The sequence below is a fragment of the Pongo pygmaeus genome, chromosome 2 (genome assembly GCF_028885625.2).
Source record: "Pongo pygmaeus isolate AG05252 chromosome 2, NHGRI_mPonPyg2-v2.0_pri, whole genome shotgun sequence".
Lineage (NCBI taxonomy): Eukaryota > Metazoa > Chordata > Mammalia > Primates > Hominidae > Pongo > Pongo pygmaeus.
Genome location: NC_085930.1, coordinates 141,047,116 through 141,074,441, shown reverse-complemented (window position 1 = coordinate 141,074,441; position 27,326 = coordinate 141,047,116). Strand labels below are relative to the sequence as shown.

Here is a 27,326-nt window from a genome sequence, read left to right as displayed (position 1 = left end):
CTTGGCTCATCCATACAACATTAGGGAACTAAGGAATACTTGTCATGGTAATGCATTAAAGGGTTCATTCCCTATCAGCTGGTCATCCCCCACCTTCCTCCATAGACACAGGGTGGCTTCCTTCAAGATAAAATCTGGAGGAGTGCTCTCTGTGGAAAGGGGGTGCTGTTTTAGGGGGAGGCCTCCTAGTATGACTGCTGTGCCTTGAAGGGGAAGCAGAGCAGACATTGTGGGACTCATATCACCGACACGGAAGGGAAATTTTAAAAGGTTACAATCACTCTTCCCAGGAGATATTTACACAGAAACACTCACCTCAGCCATGAGTAAATTCCTTTTATTTTTTGATATGTTCCCAGCTGCCATACCACTTCCCTGCTCACAAACGCTACAGGGCACCTGCTGCTGTAACTCCTGCCCTTATATGGAACCTCAAACCTGCTCTTTCCAATCAAGTGAGAATATCCACTTCAGACAATGGTCTTGTGTCTCCTTTAGACTAACATTTCCACAGATAACTGTACACTTTGGGCAAAATATAGAATACAGCTAGTTGAAAGTAGTTGAAAGCAATTGAAAGAAGCGGCAAGGAGTCAACATTTGAAAAATGGGAATGTCGCTAGGTGAGGTTTATTTATTTATTTATTTATTATTATTATTTTTTAATGGCTTTTGGCCTGAAGGCAGGCTCATCTGTGTCATGCAGGGGTAAAGGGTGGGGGCGGATGGCTAAAAACCCAGGTAAAAAATAAAATCCATCGTCTTGCTGGCTTAAAATACCAGAGGACAGAGTTTGGGGGCATTCATCACTTCTGAAAAGTGAGAAGGAAATTCCCCAAAATTGAAAGCCAAAGAAGGGGAACCCCACACTGTGTATATAAATTCTGCCCAAATGCTGTGGCTGACCTCCACGCTTTGAACTAACCATACACAGGGAAGATTCCAAGCAGCCTAAATGAAGACTAAAAGAATTGGACTGACATTTGAGTCACTGCTCATTACAGTTTTTCAGCCAATTTAACTGCCTGCTTAAAAAAAAAAAGTTTTTAGAGGAACATAATAGAATAGCATCCAGAGTCTTTACAACATATTATTCCAATGTCTAAGACACAATCCAAAATTGGTCTACATAAAAGGAAACAGGAAAACAGAACCCATATAGGAAAAGACAACAAAGACTCGTCCTGAAATGACTAAGATATTGCAATTAGCATGTGAGAATTTTAAAGCAGCTATTCAAGAAGAACTTTTCTTGGGGAAACACATACATGGCTAAAACAAAAACCAACACTAACCATCTCTATGAATCCTCCAAGCTCTTCATTTGTGGATTATGATTTACAAGAATTTGAGAAAAAAACCATAGCATTAAACACAAGGTCCAAGATTAATAAACCTAAGCAACTGAGCCCAGAGAAAACAGATAATTTAGGGAGCAGAGGAGAACTTGAAAAAATTATTAGTATCCTTAAAGATTTTCAAGAGGAGATTGCACTGATAAAATAATGAGGCTGCCAGGTGTGGTGGCATGTGCCTGTAATCTCAGCTGTTTGGGAGGTTGAGGCAGGAGGATCCCTTGAGCCCAGGAGTTTGAGGCTGCAGTGAGCTGTGATTGTGCCATTGCACTCCAGCTGGGGCAACAGAGTGAGACCCCATTTCTGAAAACAGACAAACAAAAAACAGCTACTGTGAAAAAAAGAACAATCAGTAAATACCAAAGAAAGAAGACTTGGAAGTAAAACAGGAATAATGGATTTGCTGAAGACCAAGTTGATGTTCTGGAAAACGAAATTTACTAGAATGTAGAGAAATAAAATAAATGGTGGAAAATGTGAGAGAAAAGTCGAGGCATGGAGGACAGACCCAAGAAATTCAAGTTCCAGAACACAATTTTTCTTAGTTGGAGAAAGACAAGTGTCTTTAGATGGAAAAAAAATCATGTCAGCCATACAGAATTAGACAGAAAACAAACAAAAACCCAAAATACCCATGCCTAAACACAACCTGGTGAAATTTCAGAACTCTAAGCTAAAGAGACTATCTTAAAAGAATTAGAAAAAGCAAAACAGATTACTTACATTGGAATGAGAATCAGACTGATAGACTTCTCATCAGCAATCCTGTATGCTGGAAGACAGCAGAATACTGCCTTCAACGTTTTGGTAGAAAATGATTTTCAACCTGAATATACCCAGCCAACTAATAGGTAAGTGTGAGGGCACAGTGTAGACATGTTTAGATATGTTAGGATCAGAATGCTTACTGTGCATGCGTCTTTTAAAAAAATTGCTTCAGGGAAATAAAAAAAGAATACAAGAAAGAGGACACCATGGGTTGTAAAAGAAGGGAAAGATGTGAAAATTTCAGAAAATAAAAGTATGTTTTATAAAATTAATGCCTCTCCTTAGGAGAAATAAAACCAGGTATTGTTGACAGGATTGCCACTAGTGATTGAAACTGGTTAGGAAGACCTTTCACTTTGCATTTTATACTCTTCTGTATTATTGTATTATCTGCATTTATTTTTGTTTTGAATACAGATTACTTGCAGTCTTTTTTTTTTTTTTTTTTTTTTGAGACAGAATCTCGCTCTGTCATCCAGGCTGGAGTGCAGCCGCGCAACTTTGGCTCACTGCAACCTCTGCCTCCTGGATTCAAGCAATTCTCATGCCTCAACCTCCCGAGTAGCTGGCATTATAGGCGGGTTCCACCATGCCTGGATAATTTTTGTATTTTTAGTAGAGATGGGGTTTCACCATGTTGGCCAGGCTGGTCTTGAACTCCTAACCTCAAGTGATCCACCTACCGTGGCCTCCCAAAGTGCTGGGATTACAGGTGTGAGCCACTGTGCCCAGCAGCAATCAAAATTGTAATTTAACTTTTAAAATCTAACCACCCCCCCACCACCAAATCTAGTAGTCCTTATTTTCTAAGCGTGTTAACAAATTCCTTCTGAAGACATTTCATAATAAGAGGAGCTAGTCCATTTAGTTTATGATAGTTTTGGAAAAGGTTTGGGCTGCTACTAAGATAAGTTTAGAAATAAAAGCATTTCAGAAAAATCTTTCAATTCAACCGTACACAAAAATGGTAAGATGTAGACACATAATAAAAATGATTTTTATTTCTTCACAATAATCTGAAAGTGGATTTTATGAATTATAACAGAGAACACATTCTCTTTGCTTCAAAAAGATTGTCATCTAATGATCAAAAGCAGAACTGTCCAATATGGTAGCCACTAGCCATACGTGGTTATTGAGACTTGAAATGTGGCTAGTCTGCACTGAGATGTGCTGCAAGGGTAAAATGCACATGAGATTTTAAATATTTAATATGAAAAAAACATAAAATATCTCATTAACAATTTTTAATTACACATTGAAGTGATACTTTAGATGCATTGGGTTAATCCAATTTTATTATTATAATTAATTTAATCTTTGCAGTTTTACCTTTTAAAAATGTGGCTATTAGAAAATTTAAAATTACATTTGTGGCTTTTATTTGTGGCCCTCATTCTACTTCTATTAGACAGCCCTGGTCTAAAACACCAAAATGTTGCACACATCCATTATTGCTCAAATGAGATTTCTGAAAAGAGAGTTTAAAAAAAAAAAAATGAGGGGTGGAGCCAAGATGGCCGAATAGGAACAGCTCCAGTCTACGGCTCCCAGTGTGAGCCATGCAGAAGACGGGTGATTTCTGCATTTCCAACTGAGGTACCCGGTTCATCTCACAGGGGAGTGCTGGACAATGAGTGCAGGACAGTGGGTGCAGCACACTGTGCATGAGCCGAAGGAGGGCGAGGCATCGCCTCACCCGGGAAGCACAAGGGGTCAGGGAATTCCCTTTCCTAGTCAAAGAAAGAAAATGATAACACTCTGGCATTCATTTACCAAGAAACCTCCCTGGCAATGGAGAAAGAATCAATGCTAACATATTAGAACAAGATAGAAAGGAAGTTGGGAGAGTAGGAAACATGACTGAATTCAGGGAGAAGAAATACCAGTTCTAAAATAAAAAAAGATTTGTTGGTTGAATGACTTCCAGTAAAATGTTTGCCTCTAACGCTCGTACTCTTCTAAAGGAACAAATTATTCTTTTTATGATCATATTTTCTTAATGCAATGCCATTCTAGCTGGGGATAGCCCACCTACAACTCTTCCTTAGTACTTTCCTGTGTATACGTTGCTGACTTTTTTTATGCTAGGGAATGTTCCTCCATTGATGTGATAATTACTGCCTTATTCTCATCCTGTTCAAAGCATCTGTAGTGGTTCAAATGAGAAATACATTTCGAAGAAGAGGTGACCTCAGCTCTGGTGATTGTCTTTCAAGCTGCATTTATCATCAGGGCAACTGGACTGATTATCCCTGACCCAACTGAAAAAGTCACTTTTATCATCAGAAAGAATTTACATTCTCTCTTGTTGAAGTGATTCGATTAGCTTATTTCCTGAGAAAGATTACAGTACATTCGTGCTCTCTGCTTTATCACTATAGGGCATTTGTCAGTTGTGATTTTTTATTCTGCTATGAAGGATGAAAAACAATTACAGTGTTTATCAACAAAGGAGCTCTGTGGAAAGTAGAAAAAAACAAACGAAGTTGGGAGTGAGAGTTTTCTTTACAATAATCAAAAGCAATGACAGAAGGAAGAGAAATGAGGATGTTAAAAAATCCCTCAGAACCAACAGAAAATAGAGGTCCTTTTAGTCACTGGCAGTGTTACAGGACCCCACCACTTACCAGGGGTTTCTGCACTACAGTCCCTTCTGCAGTCGCCAGAAATATGTACAGGAAAGGGGTCCCAATCCAGACCCAGGAGAGGGTTCTTGTATCTTGCACAAGAAAGAATTCAGGGCAAGTCTGCAGTGCAAAGTAAAAGCAAGTTTATAAAGAAAGTAAAGTAGTGAAAGTACAGCTACTCCATAGACAGAGTAGGACATTCCCAAAAGTAAGAGGAGGAATGCATCTACCCTCTATAGTGCTAAATGCTCTATAGCGATAAAGCAGGTACAACGCTTGTATATATAGGGAGATGTGCTCTGCTACAAGGGTTTGTGATAAAGGATTGATTTCTTAATTACTATATTTTGCAAGAATTAATATTATTATCTTTAAAGCAAAATTAGAAATGCCTTTGTTTTCCAGATATAGGGATATCTGGACACTCCCAAGTCTGGGTCTGTTTAGTAAACATTATTAATTTGTTCCCTTAACCATAAACACCTAGAGGCTAGGAATACCTAACTTTCTAGAAATGCAGCCCAGCAAGTCCCAGCCTCATTTTGCTAGCCCTCACTCAAAATGGAGTCGCTCTGGTTCACACGTCTCTGACAGCAGGATTAAAAGATAATATGGGCCAGGTGTGGTGGCTTATGCCTGTAATCCCAACACTTTGGGAGGCTGAGGTGGGCAGATCACCTGAGGCCAGGAGTTCGAGACCAGCCTGGCCAACATGGTGAAGCTTCATCTCTACTAAAAATACAAAAATTTGCCAGGCGTGGTGACGCAGGCCTGTGATCCCAGCTATTCAGGAGGCTGAGGCAGGAGAATTGCTTGAACCCAGGAGGCAGAGGTTGCAGTGAGCCGAGATCACGCCACTGCACTCCAGCCTGGGCGACAGAGTACAACTCTTTCTCTCAAAAAAAAAAAAAAAAAAAAAAAGATGATATGGAAAAAGTGTTGTGAAAGCTCTTACTTTTACATTCTAGCAACCCTGTATAAGGTCAGTGTTGGAGTCAAGCAATTAATAATCACAATTGGGATGGACAATTTAGCATCTAGGTCAATGATTAGCAGATAATAGTTTTCTCATCCATGTTTGTTGAATTAGCATAAGATATTGTGCTTATGTACTGATATGGCTGGCTACTTTATCAAGGCAGTAATTTGTCCTTTATTCTTTCTGCTGTAGATATTTTTCCCTTTCCCAAGCTAAAAAGGTAGCCACATCTTGTGTTTTTTGTTTTTGTTTTTATCTAGGTGGTTTTTGTATTGCATCAGGAAGCAGACATTGCCAAGCAAGAGAAGACAACTCCTTCTTAGCCTTTTGTTTGCAATAACCTTGGCTCAGTGAGAGTTATGTAGAAAGTAAGTGCATGAAACTTAACAGGTAGAAGCTGTGGGACCCAAAGGGAGAGGAAGATTCCTGAGACTAACAGATGGAGTTGGGTTCTGGGAGGCGGTGGGGGCGATTCTGTGCTGGGCAAAAGTATCACCCCAGGATTGCACAGTCTCAGGCTGGTGGACTCCAAGAATATAGTCCTGGGAGCAATGGCACAGATATCCCCTGCTTACCGTCGGAAGACCATGTGGGCAGGGATGGTGAACTTAACAGAGACCAGCATGGACAGAGGTCTAGAGGACTCTTCTCTGACTCCTCCCACCAGCTATTCTCTGGGACCTGAGGAGGTAGAGAACCCTACTGAGGAGTGAGATTGAATGTCCCACCAACTGGATGGCTGGGGGTTCAGGGCAGATTAAAATTGTTTAGCATAAATTTTCAGCTTGCAACAATACTACCGTCCTTGACATTGCTTGCTTGGTCAATGACTCATCTAGAGCATAAAATGAAAAATGATTCACAGTATATGAGAGCTAGCTGTGACTTCTATGTTCATCTAATTCAGATTCTTCATTTTTAGGTTAGGAGACCAAGGTAAAAGATATAAAAGAACTAGGCCAGGTGTGATGGCTCATGCCTGTAATCTCAGTGTTTCGGAAGGCCAAGGTAGGAGGATTGCTTGAAGCTAGGAGTTCAAGACCATCCTGAGCAACATAGTGAGAGCCTGTTTCTACAAAAAACAAAAAAACTAGCTGGGTGTGATGGTGTGCACCTGTGGTCCTAGCTACTTGGGAGACTGAGGTGTGAGGATTGCTTGAGTCCAGGAGTTAGAGGTTGCAGTGAGCTATGATCATGCCACTATACTCAAGCCTGGGTGACAGAGTGAGACCATGTGTCTGGAAAAAAAAAAAAGATGTAACAAAACTTGTTCTAAGTCATGAGCCCAAAGCCAGTGCAGGGCTGAGACAGTGGGCTGTCAACCCTCAGTTGAGCTATGACTAGCCCTTATGAAAGTAAGATCTTACAATTTTAAACGCAATAAAAATGGAAACTTAAAAAATATCCAGATCTGATAGTAGAGGTATCTGATAGTGGCTATGTGTATTTTCCAGTTAATCCCCACTATAGAAATTGTGAGCAGATGACCTGAGTCATACATAAAGTGGGTGATATTACAGTTTCTGAGAATTAAATACCTCTTCTGTAGGCATTTTAAATATGGATATGTGTATGTATGTGTGTTAATATACAGACACACAAACAGAAATCTTTCCACTATCAAACACTGGGCAGAAATTTCTTTTCAGTTGTGTGTGTGTGTGCTTGCGTGTGCATGTGTGTGTGTATGTGTATTAAACCTACTTTATAGCTAAATAAAAAGTTTATTTATAATTTCTGATTGGGTCTTCTTTCGTAAGAATCACCCTGTATAATAGTACTTCTAGTCTAACTTCCCCCAATATCCAGTATTTTTCTAATCTATGTCTTTGTCCACCTTCTCACCCTTCACTCTTTGCAGGTAAAAGGCTGATTGGAGTTTGGCTTCTTATTTCTCTCTGGACAACTGTGGCAGATAATACAACCATCCTATGCATAACAGCCTCTTTCTAGCTGAACAAGCAGCCTGCACTACCACTCCATTATGAGAAGACCTAGGTAGCCTGAGTGTTCATCCAGCAGCAGTCTGTGGGTCACTGTGAGTTCAGACCCTGCTCTGGGCAGATTCAAAAGGCAGGGTGTGAGGACGGCAATGCCCACATGGCAAAAGCCTGTCCTTTAGTTGTAGCACCACTGAGAGATGCTGTGTCACAGGAGGTTGGCCTGGCTTATCCAGCTGTCTGTTCAGATGTTCCCATAGGATTCTCTCTGCCAGCAGAGTCCACGGCGAATGTGGATAAACAGCAGTACCATTAGGACAGCAGATATCAGGCAAAAGGCAACAGCAAAGATGACCTTTAGAACTGTGGGAAAATAGGAAAAGTATTAATGTAAAATTAATGCATTAGGAAAATATGAAGATCACATGTGAGTGTTGCTTTCTGCCTTAATTGCAAATTTCAGAGGAGTTGCTAAAGAGGCCTTGAAATCAGCATTGTGTGTGTGGTAAAAAGAGCACAGGACTAGGAGTCAGGAGATGACCTAGGTTCCAGTTCCAGCATAACCTTTGACCCTTCAGATTCAGCTCCCCACTGAAAAGGGAGGGTAATTAGCTGGAGTATTTCTAAGTCCTCTTATAGCACTAACTTTATGCATTTTTTATAGTTAAATTACCAATTGTCCATGGTCTCAGGGTCAAAGGAAATTCTGAATGCTCAACTGCAATCAATTGGATCTAAAAGAAATGAAATCCTTTGATTTTTAAATTTGATTTTTAGGTAAATATTTGTTAGAGAGGAGATCTTGTGCACATTTTTTCTGTGGCAAACATTTCCAGCATAACTGTGTACTATTTCTAATATGTACCTTTATTTACACATATTCCTTTGATAGCTGACCAGTAAAAGCTGATATTTGGGGCCATTTCGTAATGAGATGCTAATTCATTATTTCATCTGGAAAGTTACTCTCCTACACACGCACCCTAGTCCACTATAGTATACACATCATAAATACCAGTTTGTACCATCTCTAAATGTATGTCTTTTCATTGTAAAAATATAGGGTTTCTTGTTGGCTTAGGCAATGGGAGAGCAAACAGCCCTCCGATCCCATCAGCTCTTTCTTTTTTTTAAATTTTTTTATTATTATTATTATACTTCAGGTTTTAGGGTACATGTGCACAATGTGCAGGTTAGTTACATATGTATACCTGTGCCATGCTGGTGTGCTGCACCCATTAACTCGCCATTTAGCATTAGGTATATCTCCTAATGCTATCCCTCCCCCCTTCCCCCACCCCACAACAGTCCCCAGAGTGTGATGTTCCCCTTCCTGTGTCCATGTGTTCTCATTGTTCAATTCCCACCTATGAGTGAGAACACGCGGTGTTTGGTTTTTTGTCCTTGTGATAGTTTACTGAGAATGATGATTTCCAATTCCATCCATGTCCCTACAAAGGACATGAACTCATCATTTTTTATGGCTGCATAGTATTCCATAGTGTATATGTGCCACATTTTCTTAATCCAGCCTATCATTGTTGGACATTTGGGTTGGTTCCAAGTCTTTGCTATTGTGAATAGTGCCACAATAAACATACATGTGCATGTGTCTTTATAGCAGCATGATGTATAGTCCTTTGGGTATATACCCAGTAATGGGATGGCTGGGTCAAATGGTATTTCTAGTTCTAGATCCCTGAGGAATCGCCACACTGACTTCCACAATGGTTGAACTAGTTTACAGTCCCACCAACAGTGTAAAAGTGTTCTTATTTCTCCACATCCTCTCCAGCACCTGTTGTTTCCTGACTTTTTAATGATCACCATTCTAAATGGTGTGAGATAGTATCTCATTGTGGTTTTGATTTACATTTCTCTGATGGCCAGTGATGATGAGCATTTTTTCATGTGTCTTTTGGCTGCATAAATGTCTTCTTTTGAGAAGTATCTGTTCATATCCTTTGCCCACTTTTTGATGGGGTTGTTTGTTTTTTTCTTGTAAATTTGTTGGAGTTCATTGTAGATTCTGGATATTAGCCCTTTGTCAGATGAGTAGGTTGTGAAAATTTTCTCCCATTTTGTAGGTTGCCTGTTCACTCTGATGGTAGTTTATTTTGCTGTGCAGAAGCTCTTGAGTTTAATTAGATCCCATTTGTCAATTTTGGCTTTTGTTGCCATTGCTTTTGGTGTTTTAGACATGAAGTCCTTGCCCATGCCTATGTCCTGAATGGTAATGCCTAGGTGTTCTTCTAGGATTTTTATAGTTTTAGGTCTAACGTTTAAGTCTTTAATCCATCTTGAATTAATTTTTGTATAAGGTGTTAAGGAAGGGATCCAGTTTCAGCTTTCTACATATGGCTAGTCAGTTTTCCCAGCACCATTTATTAAATATGGAATCCTTTCCCCATTGCTTGTTTTTGTCAGGTTTGTCAAAGATCATATAGTTGTAGATATGCGGCGTTATTTCTGAGGGCTCTGTTCTGTTCCATTGATCTATATCTCTGTTTTGGTACCAGTACCATGCTGTTTTGGTTACTGTAGCCTTGTAGTATAGTTTGAAGTCAGGTAGCGTGATGCCTCCAGCTTTGTTCTTTTGGCTTAGGATTGACTTGGCGATGCGGGCTCTTTTTTGGTTCCATATGAACTTTAAAGTAGTTTTTTCCAATTCTGTGAAGAAAGTCATTTGTAGCTTGATGGGGATGGCATTGAATCTATAAATTACCTTGGGTAGTATGGCCATTTTCATGATATTGATTCTTCCTACCCATGAGCATGGAATGTTCTTCCATTTGTTTGTATCCTCTTTTATTTCATTGAGCAGTGGTTTATAGTTCTCCTTGAAGAGGTCCTTCACGTCCCTTGTAAGTTGGATTCCTAAGTATTTTATTCTCTTTGAAGCAACTGTGAATTAAAAGAACTAGAAAAGCAAGAGCAAACACATTCAAAAGCTAGCAGAAGGCAAGAAATAACTAAAATCAGAGCAGAAGTGAAGGAAATAGAGACCAAAAAAACCCTTCAAAAAATTAATGAATCCAGGAGCTGGTTTTTTGAAAGGATCAACAAAATTAATAGACTGCTAGCAAGACTAATAAAGAACAAAAGAGAGAAGAATCAAATAGGCGCAATAAAAAATGATAAAGGGGATATCACCACCGATCCCATAGAAATACAAACTACCATCAGAGAATACTACAAACACCTCTACGCAAATAAACTAGAAAATCTAGAAGAAATGGATAAATTCCTCGACACATACACTCTCCCAAGACTAAACCAGGAAGAAGTTGAATCTCTGAATAGACCAATAACAGGATCTGAAATTGTGGCAATAATCAATAGCTTACCAACCAAAAAGAGTCCAGGACCAGATGGATTCACAGCCAAATTCTAGCAGAGGTACAAGGAGGAACTGGCACCATTCCTTCTGAAACTATTCTAGTCAATAGAAAAAGAGGGAATCCTCCCTAACTCATTTTATGAGGCCAGCATCATCCTGATACCAAAGCCAGGCAGAGACACAACCAAAAAAGAGAATTTTAGACCAATATCCTTGATGAACATTGATGCAAAAATCCTCAATAAAATACTGGCAAACTGAGTCCAGCAGCACATCAAAAAGCTTATCCACCATGATCAAGTGGGCTTCATCCCTGGAATGCAAGGCTGGTTCAATATATGCAAATCAATAAATGTAATCCAGCATATAAACAGAACCAAAGACAAAAACCACATGATTATCTCAATAGATGCAGAAAAGGCCTTTGACAAAATTCAACAACCCTTCATGCTAAAAACTCTCAATAAATTAGGTATTGATGGGACATATCCCATCAGCTCTTTCTACAGAACCCTAGTGCACCATAGAACACAGGTGAAAATCCCTGATTTCACCTGACATTATCATTAAGAGAATGAGGAAAAGAAGAAGCAGAGCAATTAGATAATCTGGTTATGGTTAAGCAGATAATTGTATTGGGGTTGGGATCTTATCAGTCTCATGATTTTAAAAACCATCTATTCAGTAATTACTTCCAAATATAAATCTCCAGCTCTGACATCTATCTTAAGTGCAAGACTCGTATATCCAATTGTATGCTTGATATGTTTCTTTAGATATCTAATAGGTATTTCAATCTCGAGTCCAAAACTGAACTCTTGATCTCCCCATCCTCATTCCCCACACCAAAATCTGCTCTTCCCAGAGCCTTCCCTCTTCTCAGTTGATGGAAACTCCCTTCTTCTGTTGGCTTAGGATAAAACTATTGGAATCTTCTTGAACTCCTTTATTTTTCTCACAGCTTACACTATCAGGAAATTCTATTGGTCCTACTGAAAAATATATCCCAACACTGACTTCTTTTCTTCTCTGCCACCACCCTGCTTTGAACCACCATCGTCTTTTGCCAGGATCACTATAATGGCCTCTTATTTGTTCCCTTGTTTCTATCTATCCTTTCTCCTTTGTAATTTTTTTTTTTGAGGCAGAGTTTCACTCTGTCACCCAAGCTGGAGTGTAGTGGCATGATCTTGGCTCATGCAGCCTTGACTGCCCAGGATCGAGTGATCCTCTCACCTCACCCTCCCTAGTAACTGGGAATATAAGCATGCACCCCCATGCCTAGCTCATTTTTGTATTATTTGTAGAGATGCGGTTTCGTCATGTTGCCCGGGCTGGTCTTGAACTCTTAAGCTCAGATGATCCATCTGCCTCAGCCTCCTAAAGTGCTGGGATTACAGACGTGAGCCACCACACCTGGCCACAAGGCCACAGTTCTTTCTTTTTTTTTTTTTTTTTTTGGAGTTGGAGTCTTGCTCTGTTGCCCAAGCTGGAGTGCAGTGGCACCATCTCGGCTCACTGCAACCTCTGCATTCCTGGTTCAAGGGATTCTCCTGCCTCAGCCTCCCAGTAGCTGGGTGCCCGCTACAATGCCTGGCTAATTTTTTTTTGTATTTTTAGTAGAGACAGGGTTTCACCATGTTGGCCAGGCTGACCATGAACTCCTGAATTCAGGTGACCCACCCACCACCACCTGCACCTCCCAAAGTGCTGGGATTACAGGCATAAGCCACTGTGCCTGGACCACAATCCATTTTTAACACAGCAGTCAAATGACTTAAAGTCAAATCATGCCACTTCTCTCCTTAAAACAAAGTCTGCAATGAATGCTCATCTCAATCAGAATAAAAGCTACAGTTCTAATGATGATAGTTTATGAGGATCCACATCATCTGTCTCCTATAAGTCCCCTCACATTTTGTCTCCTATCACCCTCCCTTCACTCACTCACTTCTGGCCTCATAATCCTCATGCTGTTCTTCAAACATGCCAAGTAGGCCTGCCTTAGTGACTTTGCTATACGTGTTATCATGGCCTGAATGCTCTCCCACACATCCCTTGCTTTCTTTGCCTAAATCTCATCTCCATGAGACCTTCCCATTTAAAAGTGCATCTTGTACATCCTCCTTCACTTCACCCCAAATTGGCCATTGTGATCCTCATCTTCCAAAACACTTATTATGCTTATTATTTGTTATCTATCCCTCTCGCCCTCTAGTAGACTACAAGCTTCGCAAAGGCAGGGACTTTTGTCTTTTTTGTTCAGAATGTATCTCAAGCACTGAGAACAGTATCTGGCACATAACAAGTACTAATAAATGTTTGTAGAAAAAAATTAATGACTTAGAACTTATAAGTTCCCAACTCTTAGTCCAGTATTTTCTGATGATGCCAGGATGCTTCTTAGCATCATGAAAAGGTGATTTTAAGTTATACCCTGAGAGACAGTCTCATTAGAACTGCAGATAGATTTAATATAAGTTTAAGGGAACTAAATAAAATTGAAGAGGGAAAGAAAGGACTCAATAGAAATGAGGAAGGCAGATACTAATGATCCTTAAAAATCTATTTTCATGGCTGATTCTGTATTTAGAAATTTATTTTCAGTTATTTTTATGGGCTGTGTTGTCATAGCAGTCCGATGGAACATGCTTTTCTGCTCTTTATCCTTCCTTCTTTCCTTTCTAGACACGTGATGAGCACACATGTACCAGGTAGGCTGTACTGGATGCTGAGGTTCCATAATCTCTGCCCTTGAGGAGCTCAATGTCTAGCAGGAGAACCAGAAAGGTAATTACAAGATACTGTGATAACTACTAAAATGGAGGTGCAAAAGAAATGCTATTGAAACAAAGAGAAAGTTGCAGTCAACAGAGTGTATTCTATTTGAAAGACAAAGAGTTTGGAAAGTCTTCTGAGAATTGAGCTGGCCTGCAAGGAGAGTAAGACTTTGTCATGAGACAGAAAGAGTTTCACAGGGGCATGTATAGGACATAATGAGGAGTTACACGTGACTGGAATACAGGCTTCAGGGAGGTGAAACCACATTTGTAAATGGGGGGCCAGTTTTTTTTTTGTTTTTGTTTTTGTTTTTTGAGATAGAGTCTCACTCCATTGCTCAGGCTGGAGTGCAGTGGTGCAATCACTGCTTACTGCAGCCTCAACCTCCTAAGCCCAGGTGATCCTCCCACCTCAGCCTCCCAGGGGAAGCTGGGACTACAGATGCGTGCCACCATGCTTGGCTAATTTTTTTGTATTTTTTGTAGAGATAGAGCCCCGCTATGTTACCCAGGCAGATCCTAAACTCTTGGGCTCAAGCGATTCTCCCACCTTGGCCTCTCAAGGTGCTGGGATTACAGGCATGAGCCACTGTGCCTGGCCAGGGGCCAGTTTTCAGAGTGCTTGGTTTGACGTGGGGCAAATGGAAGTCATCAGCAATTATTACATATGGAAGTGATACAGCCCACTCCGTGTTTATTTTATTTTTATTTATTTGTTTATTTTTTGAGATGGAGTTTCACTTCATTGCCTAGGCTAGAGTGCAGTGGCACGATCTTGGTTTACTGCAACCTCCACCTCCCGGGTTCAAGCAATTCTCCTGTCTCAGCCTCCTGAGTGGCTGGGACTACAGGCGCCTGCCACGATGCCCGGCCAATTTTTGTATTTTTAATAGAGACGGGGTTTCACCTTGTTGATCAGGCTGATCTCGAACTCCTGACCTCAGGTGATTCACCCCCTCGGCCTCCCAAAGTGCTGTGATTATAGGCGTGAGCCACCGTGCCTGGCCAACCACTGTGTGTTTAAGAAAAACAAAAACTGTGGAAAAGATAGGATGGTGGAGATACAGTAGGCTTGATAGAGAACTATTGAAAATATCTTTAATATGACACTCAGGGCTTAGAACTGCAATTGTGGCCCTGGGAACGAAGAGGAGGGAATTCAAGAGATGTAGTAGAATTAACAGGCTTTAGTAACAGGCTACATATACTGGTAAGGGAGGAGCTGTGGTCAAGGCAATCTCATGGCTTCTTGTTTGGGTGACTGAGAAGATAAATTGAGATTGGGACCACAAAAAAGAATTGGTTTGGAGTAGAGAAGATAATTTATTTTGTCTCCATTGTGGGACTGAGACAGGTTATTATCCTGATAGAGACTATCAGTGGGCAGCTTGACAAAACAGGCCAAGAATTCTACAGTTAGATGTGCAAATAAGGATTGTAGACATAGAAGACAGAGGCCTGGGTATACTGGCTAATACTGAATGTGGAATGAGGAACCCGAGAACAAAGAAAAGACTCAGGTGAGCGCGTGTGCTTTCTCTCCCTGTGATATTTATTTATTTATTTATTTTTAAATGATATGCTCCTTTGTACTGTAAAATATTTCAGGAGTTTGGCAGAGCATTGTCCTAGACACTGAGAAAAGAGAGCATGATCAATTGTATCTTACTACAAAGAGATCCAGTACAGGTAATGACTGAAAAGAGTCTTCCTAAAAGAAGAAGCCAGTTACAGCATCTGTCCTCTGCCTAAAACCTTTCCATGAGGGCAAGAGCTCAACATGACCTATGGAGCACTTAGTGCTTGCCTCTGCAGCCTCAGCTCTCCACACATTCACTAGACTTTTTCCAGTTCCCAAAGTGCTCTATGCTGCCTTTAGCCTCTTGGCCTTTATGCATTCTCCTCTTTTGTCTGTAACATCCTTCTCTCTCCTCACCTTCATTCACCTGCTTAGTACCATTTCTCCTTCAGGTTTCAGTTTGAACATCACTCCTCCAAGAAGCCTTCTCTGACCCATTAGGCTAATTGCCTCTGCTGTGTTTTGTCCTGTATGCTCTTCATCGTAGAATTCACGATACTTTGCTGTTAGGGCTGATTTAATTATATATTTCCTTGTCCACCCCTCCTTTCTCCATAAGGTCTGCAAGCCATATGGGGACAGTCTTCTTGTCTGCTGCTGTTTACTTGGCAAGCTTAATGCTTGATACATAGGAAAATATTGAGTACATAAGAGGTACTCAGTAAATCTATTGCTTATTAAATAATCGTTTATCTTGACCCACCAATCCTATTTTTGGAAATTGGTCTAAGAAAGTAGTCCATAAGACACCGTGGAATGAAAAGTGAGTATGATATGGTAGAAATAGGATGTTGGAAAGTGTTAGGCTTGAATCCTGATCCTATTACGTGTGGCATGTTATCCTCTGAGGTTCAGTTTTCTTCTCTGTAAATTGGGGATACTAATAGCTGCTTCACAATGACAGAAAGGCCACTGAATTAGACACTGATGGCTTTCAAAAGAGAAGTTAAAAAAAAAAGGAGATGACAGAAGGGTGGACATAATTTTGCAGAATAGTTAAGGCATAAGATGGATGTGAGAAAATAGTACAAGAACATGTAAATCATTAGTTCAAGAAAATTGACATTGAAGAGAGTGAGGTGGAATAAGCACTTGACGGTGTTTTGAGGAGAGGATATTTGGGCATTTTCACAGTATAAGGGAAGGAGTCAGTGCAGAGGAAGAAAGTGAAGTTAGCCAAGAGATTCCCTGGAGTCCTGAGGAGACTGTGGAGATGGGTTCACACTCACAGTGAGGTCAGCCCACGCAGGGAGGAACGTGGTTTCCTGAGGGACAGCAGCAAAGGAAGGTTAAAGCTAATGAGATATTTTTGAGATTGGGGGAGTAGAACTTAAAGGACTTATCAATAGATTATCTTGCTTATAAGAATAAAGAAAACAAAATGGAGTCAGACATTTGGGACAAACAGGCCTTCCTGCAGGGAGTAGGAAAAGTGTTCAGTAGGGGTGAATACATTTACCAAGAAACATTGAGAGACTCAGTTGAGGATGGAATGAAATGTCTACATTCATCGTTTGAAATGGTGACAATAGGCTTGGACTTTTGCTTGCTTCAGCTCTACTCACAGATCGGAATGAAAAAACCATGTGACTGACTTGATCTAGAGGCTTAGGTATTGGCATGGTGAGCAGTGTATGGGACAGGTCAGCATTATAGCTGTCAGAATTGCCTAGGTTTAGGGCAGGAGTGGACTGAGGAGTGAATCGGAGCATACCAAAGCAAGTTGCCAATGTCTTTAGCAAATGATGAGATATATTCCAAGAAACTGAAGATAATGGCAACAAGAATGAGGAAACAGGTATTTTAATCAGATGGCCTCATCTTTGAGGGAGGAGTGGTGCTGGATATCATTGAACAAGGGATATCATTTGAACAAGGGATATCACTGAACAAGGGCTTTTAATAGCAATAGAGGAACATGAGAATGCCAAAACAACTATGCTGAAAACAGAAGTCAAATACTACAGACATGTTGGCACATACAAATGTGTATGGCCAATGATTGGGTCTCTACAGTATAATCACTTTTGAGGCTCATTCATAGCTTCTCTCTCTTATTTATAAATAAACTGAGTTCTAGGCTTCTGACTTCTGAGCTCAGCCACAAGGAAGTCATGCTAGGTATGCAGGGCTGGACATGTATTCAGTTAGCAAATATTGATTGAAGGCACAAGGTTCTAGGCATTGTCTACTGGCTGAAGACTCAAAGAGGAAACATGTATGTTTCCTGCCTTTAAGAAGCTCAAGGTTGAATCTTGGGCATGTGTATTTGTGCTGTAGATTCTCAGCTTTACAAAGATAATGAGAGAAAACTGGAACTTCTCACTAGTAAGTCTCCTTCTTGTGAAATAATTAGAGTTGGACATTGAGATGGGGGCGGGAGAGCACTAGTAAAGAAAGTCTGAATGTGTTAGTAAAATGTTGGAATTAAAGAAGCAGTTTGACAAATTTTATTATTTTCAAGCAATGTGCTATGGCCTTAGACTTGTGAATTTTCCAGCAAAGACTCTGGTGAATTTAATTGATACGATCTGGAATCTGGTTAAGTGAGCCTGCTGGCACTAGCTAAAAACACTGCTTATAGTTATGGATAGAATTTAATGGGTGGAACCCCCTACTCTAAGGAGTAGGGTTGCAAAGTATCTTGCGTATATAGGACATATCCTTTATTTAATGATTTTGTCCTGCTTCCCGTATCGGCTTTTTCAGAACATCCTAAGTGTCCTGTATTTTTTTTTTTCCAATGAATTACAAAAATTTGGCAGTTACAGCCATTTGTCAAATTTATCTAGGCATCCTGTACTTTTATTTGCTAGATTTGGTGGCCAAACTAATGAGCCACTCAGCCCCTACAATCTTCCATGTTTCAGCCTTCTCTGTAGTATCTCTCTTCTAAGGTGAGTGGCCACCCAGCCTAACGGGCACTTCTTACCTCAGGAGTTTCCCAACACTGAACGAAAATCTGTCTCCCTGAAATTTCTACGTGCTGCCCCCAGCATCCCTCTTTAAGATCATACTGAATAAATCTAATCCTTTTCTTTACAGAAGTTCAAATATTGAACTCACTGTATTAGAGGCCACCTCATGTCACAGACTCTTAACAAACTTTCTATGAGCCCAAACCAGTGGTGTGCTGGTAGGATTTGTAGCATTTAATTTCTTTGGTGAAAATACTCCTGCCACATTGGAGCTGCCTAGGTGAAGTGGTTGAACTGAGAGTTGGGAACTGATGTACACATTCCACTCTTGAGATCTGTATGAGCAGCTGCAGCACATCAACCCTTACATTTTTCTTTTTATTAGCATTTTTTGCTGCTTAATCATATTTCAGTCTACCTGCATATTGTTATTTGTGTTTTGAGGGAAAGAATTCTGCAAACATACCACAGGTAGATTTGACAAGAGGCGGAGAGAGATTATGGAGAATGAAGGAGAAGGTAGGGTAAAAAATAACTCCTAAGTTACTAGGTATTGCTGCTCATCAAGATAGACAAGAGTAGGGTCAGGGGAAAAGGTAACAAATTTATTTATTTATTTATTTATTTATTTAGACAGAGTCTCGCTCTGTTGCCCAGGCTGGAGTGCAGTGGCACGATCTCCGCTCATTGCGAATTCCGCCTCCCGGGTTCATGCCATTCTCCTGCCTCAGCCTCCCGAGTAGCTGGGACTACAGGCGCCTGCCATCAGGCCCGGCTTTTTGTATTTTTAGTAGAGACGGGGTTTCACCGTGTTAGCCAGGACGGTCTCAATCTCCTGACCTCGTGATCCGCTCACCTCGGCCTCCCAAAGTGCTGGATTACAGGCCTGAGCCACTGCGCCCGGCCTCAAACTGATTTTACATGGTACAGTTGCTACCTTCTGCAGAAAGCCTTTCCTGACACTCCTTACTTCCCCCACTCCAAATCTGGGTAACTCTTGTTCCCCCAGTAACCTGTGTAGTCGTAAGACATAGCCCTGGTTTTTCTGTGTTGTACAGTATGCATCTCTTTACTTCCCTAGTATATTGTGCACTTCCTGAGGGTGTTTCCTCAGCAAATTCCATCTTAAATAGATGAGACGGAGCCATCCACAGCTTCACCTTTATCTGAAGTGGTAAAGTCCAAACTATATTTTCAATGTAAAATGTTCATATAAGCCAGTCAAATCATTTTACTTTATATTAATATTTTCCATCTTGTTATACTAAAACAAAAACCCCAAACACAAAGGGAGCTCCTGAAATCTGCCTAGAGGAATTTTATTCTAATTAAACACACACACATACGTTTTTCAAAGTTCATTATAAAAGCAATGCTTTTGAACTTCCTAATAATCACTTTATTCACTGTTTTACATTTGGCTCACTGCTAGGAGACAGTTACAAGCATAGGAAATGGACCCAAGGACAAACATTTACTTGGGAAGGAAATAACACAAAGAGGCATATCAATCGATGTCTTTGTCAGTCATTCTGTCACCAACCAGGAGCGGGGATGGCTTTGCTCTAGATTCTGGCATCCAGTAGAAACCATCTCTAGAAACCATCTCATCTTTATCCATAATGGTAATAGAGCACAGTGTTCTCTAGACATGTAGATCTGCCACATGGCAAAGCTATAACATGATTTCTTCTTGCAAAGTGGGCAGTTTCAGCAGGACCTGTAAGTTTGCTTAGGTTTTCTGAAGATATCGGCATTAAAGACTCACACATTCCTTTTGTCCTCCTAATGTATTTCGTAACCACACTCTCAACATTTCAATAAATTTTGAACTTGGAGGCACTTAGAACATAATTACATTTTTAATTTTGTTTCAGTTTGATATGTGTCACTTCCTTCCTTCCTTTTTTTGGTAGAGACAGTGTCTCACTATGTTGACCAGGCTGGTCTTGAACACACCAGGCCTAAAGTGATCCTCCTGCCTCAGCCTTCCAAAATGCAGGGATTACAGGTGTGAGCCACTGTGCCTGGCCTATACTTCCTTTCTTAAATCAACTTTATTTTTATTTATTTATTTATTTATTGAGACAGGGTCTCGCTCTCTTGCCCAGGCTGGAGTACAGTGGTGCACTCTTGGCTCACTGTAGCCTCGACCTCCAGGGCTCAACTGATCCTCCTGCCTTAGCCCCACAAGTAGTGGGACCATAGGCACACACCACCATGCCCATCTAATTTTTTGTATTTTATGTAGAGACAAGGTTTCACCATGTTGCCCAGGCTGATCTTGACCTCCTGAGCTCAAGTGATCCGCCCACCTCGGACTCCCAAAATGCTGGGATTATAGGCGTAAACCACCATGCCTGGCCTTAAATCAACTTTAGAGTCAACATCTCTTATCACTGGAGCTTCTAGAGAAACTCCATCACGTGGTGCTCTCTTTCCTGATGTGTTGTGCCCAAATAGCTTGTTCTCAGCAGATGACTTATTTGCTATGATGTATATACTTCAAGAGCTGCTATATGTATTACATACATCAAATCTTTCTGTAAAGTTTGAGTTTTGTTTCTTTAAAAGGAACATAAATGTTCCAGGACCAAGGGACACAAAGAGGTTTTTAATTTTTAGTTCTGTAGCCTCATATATTTTAACAGAAATATAAAAACAGGTAGTAGCAGTTTTCCAGTGGAGAAAACTTTCCAGATGTCTCCACTGTATCTCCTTTCTTTGCCTCTCCTTGAGAGAAGGCTGGAACTGATGGGTAAATTGGTTTTTTGCCCATCAGCCTATTCACAACTTTCCTTCCTTGTTCCCACCCTAGATTGTGGGGTTGTGGGTTTTTTTTTCTGAAATCTGTTCCATTTCAGACATTTAAAGAACAGCCTTATCTAATCCTGCTCAAGCAAAATCTCAGAATCCTTAAATACAAAAGGTCCTGTGTGGCCAGTCATATATATAGTTCATGGCAACTCTATGAACTTTGACCTAAGTTTTATCTCTGATTATATTTTGGCACTGCTGCCCCTTTACATTAACACTGAAAAACAAAACAAAACTTAGCTAAGTTTTATGGCAAGTGGGGGCAGGGTCAGGTGAAGAGGTAGGAATTACCTGAGGTCAGGGGTCCCTAAAACGTACAATAATCATCCAAAGCCCATTTTTTTCAAAGCTGGGGGTAATGGCCAAAGTATGTTCTCAAAGCATCATCTGCCCTGAGAAAGGTAAGCTACTCTTTCTACAGAGATCTCTGTGCACACGAATCTGTGCTGCCCTCAGTACCTTGATGGCTGTTTGTGGTCATACACTCCGTGGACCAGTCTTGAGGGATCACAGGGCCAACCAGCTCAGCAAACCTCTCCAGAGGACAGCTGGGGCTGCAGCCAGGTAGCATGAGGGGATACGGCTCGTGCTGCGTCTCATTCCGATAGTACATCTCCACAAAGTACTCCCTGGCAGACAAAGGCAGAGGAGAGAGCTCTGTTAGTTCTGTGTTGTTGAACTGCCACTGAATTTCTTTCCACTTGGACTATTACATGCCAGTTGAGGGACTAATGGAAAAACTTATGGGGAGATTTTAGCCAATTTAGGTGTGTAAATGGGGAGACTGGGGCAGGCGGGACAGATTTGCAGGGTGGAAATGGGAGGGCTTGTTTGTTAGATGAACAGGGACATAGGAGGTAAGCACCAGGATGCTAAATCAGAGGAGGTGGTGAGAAGTGACAGTTGCAGGGAGCTGGGTGGGACTTTGAGCCTTTGGATAAGAAGTGGGAGGCAGGTGGGGGTGTTGGGTTTTCCTTCTCCTCCTCCCTTCCTTTTAGGCTTCTCATTTGCTCCTTTTTTTCTTTTTTCTGTTTTCCTACTTGAGTATTTCTTTTTTTTTTTTTTTTTTTTTTGAGACGGAGTCTCACTGTGTCGTCCAGGTTGGAGTGCAGTGGCGCGATCTCAGCTCCCTGCAAGCTCCACCTCCTGGGTTCACGCCATTCTCCTGTCTCAGCCTCCCGAGTAGCTGGGACTACAGGCGCCTGCCAACACGCCCAGCGCGGTGGCTCACGCCTGTAATCCCAGCACTTTGGGAGGCCGAGACGGGCGGATCATGAGGTCAGGAGATAGAGACCATCTTGGCTAACACGGTGAAACCCCGTTTCTACTAAAAATACAAAAAATTGAGCATTTCTTTCAGTCCTCTTTCTGAATGTATCTCCCCTCTCCTTAACTAGGCCATAAACATGGAACTGAATAATATATAACATATGTGCTTGAATATACAGCAAGACTTTATCAGAAAATTATCCCTCAGAACAAAGATGTGGGTATGTGTTCCAGTCCTTCCATTGTGTCACGTTAAGGAGAGCTCTCTCAATGCTTTATCTCAAAAAAAACAATGTACTATTTGGGAAGGTCCAATGGTGTAAACTAACCTCAGTTAAACCAGCGTGAGTTGCTTATGGAAGCCATTTGCTAATCAAGGAGTCAGGAGGGGAACTCAAGTAGGATTTAGTGATCCTTCTTTTGGTGGTAACCTTACAATGGCTACTTTTGGATGTGATTATAAACAAGCCTTTTAAAACATCACTTTAAAAAGCCATATAAACATAGTAACTGCAAATATTCACTTATAAGATGTCTATAAGGCTGGGCGCAGTCACTCACGCCTGTAATCCCAGCACTTTGGGAGGCCGAGGCAGGCAGAACACAAGGTCAGGAGATCGAGACCATCCTGGCTAACATGGTGAAACCCTGTCTCTACTAAAAATACAAAAATTAGCTAGGTGTGGTGGCACATGCCTATAGTCCCAGCTACTCAGGAGGCTGGGGCAGGAGAATCACTTGAACCTGGGAGGTGGAGGTTGCAGTTAGCTGAGATCACGCCACTACACTCTAGCCTGGGCAACAGAGCGAGACTCCATCTCAAAAATAAAATAAAATAAAATAAAATAAAATAAAATAAAATAAAATAAGCTAAAATAAAATAAGATGTCTATGAAACTTACAAAAACCTCCCTAATATGTACTATGAATGCGTACTTATATCTTGGAATAACTTTTTCAGTAACAGCATCTTCTGTCTTAAGATGATATGGCCTAGATGACCAATACTCCATCAAACTCCGTTATTCTCTTTCCATAGAATTGAATTATGGCTCAGAAGTGACCACATTGCCAAGACTCCCTTGTACCTAGGTGGGACCAAGTCATTAATTTAGCCAGTAGAAAGTGAGCAGAAATGATATGTGTCCCTTTTAAAAGGCTGACGTGGTTGATAAGCAGGTTGCTGCCTCCACCCTTTCATTCCTTTCTACAAGCTGCCTGCAAGTGAGCACAGCACTCTTGAAACCGTAGGTCCAAAGAGGGAACCCTGGGTGCCTGAATCACCATGTGTGAATCACATCTATTAATGTACACTTGCACTTTACTATTAGGTAAGTGTGAAATTAATTTTCATTGGGTTAAGACTTCAAAAATCTGAGGTTCATCTATATAGAAGACAAAATTATCTTTATTAGTGAATATATCTGGGAAACAATTTTAAAAGACTCAAAATTGGCTTTAGTGGTGAAGACACAAGCCAAAGATGCATACAAAGAGTTTAGATAAAATCATTTTATAAAATGTAAAAGTGAAACAAAGCAATATTAACTTAATGAATTATTTTATATAGTCTATGATTTTAAATCTCTGTATCTAACCCAAAATTAAATCTTTAAAGAATATTTTTAGCTACCTTTTCTACAACTTGAACAGTTTATGTATTTAAGATGGTTGAAAATCTAAAATATTCTCTCTTTCTGTGTCTCTCCATATCTCTCATAAGAAAATGTGAGATCACTTCACAGTCAGGATCACCTAATAAGTGGGCTTAGAATTCGTTAACTCGAAGCCTCCTTGTTCCTAATTTAAAAGCAATCACGTTTCACCTTTGATATTTCCCTGGAGTACTAATAAAAAAAAATCCTAATATAACAACAAATGGGACTTGACCTTTACGTGGCCCTTGGTTAATTTTTTCTGTATGTCACTGCCTTTCAGTTGAAAAAATACTCCATACTTGATTTGTAATATAGATTTAACTCAGGGTGGTAAAAGAAGGCAATTCAGTGGGAGAAAATTCTTCTGTGCACCAAGAAAGCAAGCTCTGGTCCACTGGGGTCCAGAAACCAGAGAACAGGGAGGTACGAGTAGAGTCAGTAGCTTCTCTTGTCTTATCCCAAAGGAGATGGTGCCCCGCTCCTGAAGCTGATCCTGGAATTTGGTTGGATTTATTAACTCTGTGCCCAGAGCTGGCCTTCTGAAGGGGAGACTTGTGCTGGGCTTGTTATTAATTGTGCTGGGTTTTATGTCTCTAGTCCTTTCATTCCCATTTTCTGCTCTATTTGGCCAGTCTCCATTTTGTGGGTCTTATCTCTCCACTCTGACTCTAGATATTTGAGGGCAAGGTTAACTAAGACCACATTTTAGTTCTAGTTCATTGTGCCTGACACCCAGTTAGAGGTTCAATAAAGAATGTATCTACCCTTCCCTAACTGCAGAACTCACTTCTTTGTAAGCAGTGAAGATATTGTTTGAGAATGAAGTCTCTGTGCTGTTACTTTCTTACTCTACAAATTCAGGGGCCAGAAAGCTACATCCAAGACTACAAAATTTGCAAAATGAAATACAGGGCCCATTGTTTAAACATTATTACAATTTAAAGATGGCCACAGCAGATCATTAAAACAAGCATGGGCTCTTTTGAGCCAGGTCCCCATGTAACTGCACAGTCAGGTTGGTGTGCAGCTATTGTGAATGCCTTGAGGGAAGGGCAAAATAGATCTCCCTGACTAATCCTGAAACAAACTCTGGGGTCACTGCCTTAACTCAGCCCTTTCCTTGCTCTTATTTCGCTAATAATATCCCATGATATTCTTCTCCTCCCAATGAGAATGTCATTGTCACAGCAGATAAATATTTTTGGTATGATCTTGGCCATGATAATCAATTCTTCCCCAGTTTTTCCAGGACATTCCTGGTTTTAACAATGAAATTCACATGTTCTGAGAACACCAGATTTCGTGGGTCAATTCTGGTGAACTGGGACATTTGGCTACACTAACTTTGACCCTTCTAATGGGTTCAAGCTAAGCCGTGGTCATCTGGGGAGGGCCACACCAGGTCACAAAGAGGTAGACACCAGTTAGAAATTGTACTTTAAGAATCTTGACTTGTGGATATGAATCATCAGAAGCTGAATGAATATGTTTGAATTTTTTAATTGAAAAAATATTATTATATAACCATCAAGAAATTTTTCTCTTGCCAAGTATATATACAATACATGCCTACTTCTTAGAATACCTTAATTTTTTAAAAAATGTAATTTGTTACATAGGCTATTTCCCAATTTTTTCATCTACTATGTATATTATTTTCCAATAAAAGTCTTCATGAAAAAGAAAAAAGAGACATGACTGGCAAAGATCTTCTTACCACCATTCTTCCCTCTGAATATAAAACCAAATCAAAGACAAACGGGCACACAACCCATAACCTAAAATAATAATAATGAAACCCAAGGTCCAGTGATACTGATTTTGAAAAGCACTTAGTCACTTACCCCTTCTCAAAGTACAATTCCATCAAGTGGCAAGAAGCATAGGGAGGAAGGAGGCCGTTGTAAACGTCTAGCGCCATCTGTAGACCACTCACAGTAGTGTCATGCTACAGAGATTGAAATCAATTTTATCGCCTGTTCAGATTCACATTCAATAGGTATGAAGCACTTGTAGAGCACCATGATGGCTTCTGATTCTATTAAATTTCCCATGCGCCCACAATGACTTAATAAGTAGAGAAGGAAAGATTTTGGTTGAGCATTAGTGGTGTGCTAGGCAGTATGATTTAGATATGTATCATCATTTCTATTTAAAAGATAAGGAAATTGGCATGGCTCATGCCTATAATCCCAGCACTTTGGGAGCCTGAGGCAGGCGGATCACTTGAGGTCAGGAGTTCGAGACCAGCATGACCAACATGGTGAAACCCCATCTCTACTAAAAAAAAAAAAAAAAAAAAAAAAAAAAAAAAAAAAAAAGCTGGGTGTGGTGGCATGGGCCTGTGAATCCAGCTACTTGGGAGACTGAGGCAGAAGAATTGCTTGAACCCAGGAGGCAGAGGTTGCAGTGAGCCAAGATCACGCCACTGCACTCAGAAGGCGACAGAATGGGACTCCATCTCGATAAAATAAAATAATTTTTAAAATAATAAAAGATGAAGGAATTGAGACCCAGGGAAATTAAGCAACTTGCTTAATGTCATATAACTCCAAATGGAAGAAAGTACATTTGAATCAAGTCTCCTTAAGTGCTGTGCCTTTTTGAAATATTTTGAAACACATTAATGCTAGATTATATTTTTCTATAGATTAGCATCATCTGTGATTTAAAGTTGTGGAAGAATATATGAAGTTTAAATGTTTAGGGAAGATAAAATACAAGGAAGTATAGGGTGCAATTTAAAAATAATTGTAAAGCTAAATTTTTACCCCAGAGTGGCTGGAAGGTATAGGGGAGTGGTTTTCAGCCCCCTTTCTGCCATGGATTAGCTATCTAATCTTAGGCAGTCCTCAACTTTCATATCTACAAAATTGGGATAACATTTGGCTGCCTAAACTGTATGGCAGCACGCACATATTCAAAAGGGGTTAGAAGTAATCTAATAGAGAAAAAAAAAGGAGCTATGGATATGACATGCTGGAAGTCACACCACAAGTTAAAACTAGAAATCAGATTAGACACTACAAAAATGGGCAGAAATGACTAATTTCAGGCCTATCTCTCTCCAGGAAGCACTCTGCTCCTGCCCAGGGCTATTTCCCTAGTCTATACCATTTAGGGCTCCTGATAATAAACAAACTTCCTGGTATCTTCAGTCACCTCTTTCACCTTCTTGCTCTTTCACCTTCTTGAGTGAATGAAAACATGACTTTCTTTCTCCAGCCACAGCTGAGAAACCTTTTGTCATGGAGACGTGAGTGAAAGGAGTCAGCATGCTGTGTCCTGTTTCC

The 27,326-nt window shown here is 40.5% G+C and overlaps 1 protein-coding gene across 2 annotated transcripts in view; it reads right to left on the bottom strand.

Moving 5' to 3' along the window:
- Positions 1-3,028: 3,028 nt before the first annotated feature.
- Positions 3,029-27,326, bottom strand: part of ACP3 (acid phosphatase 3) — a 58,341-nt gene continuing 34,043 nt past the window's right edge. Inside the window, exons 8-10 of one of the 2 annotated variants that reach the window (XM_054482343.2) lie at positions 25,878-25,981; positions 21,566-21,735; positions 3,029-8,035 (exon numbers count right to left, since the gene is read on the bottom strand). In XM_054482343.2, coding sequence (XP_054338318.1) covers positions 7,917-8,035; positions 21,566-21,735; positions 25,878-25,981 — 393 coding nt within the window. In that variant the 3' untranslated portion in view covers positions 3,029-7,916. The remainder of the gene's footprint in view (positions 8,036-21,565; positions 21,736-25,877; positions 25,982-27,326) is intronic. The other variant, XM_054482342.2, reaches the window with a different exon arrangement.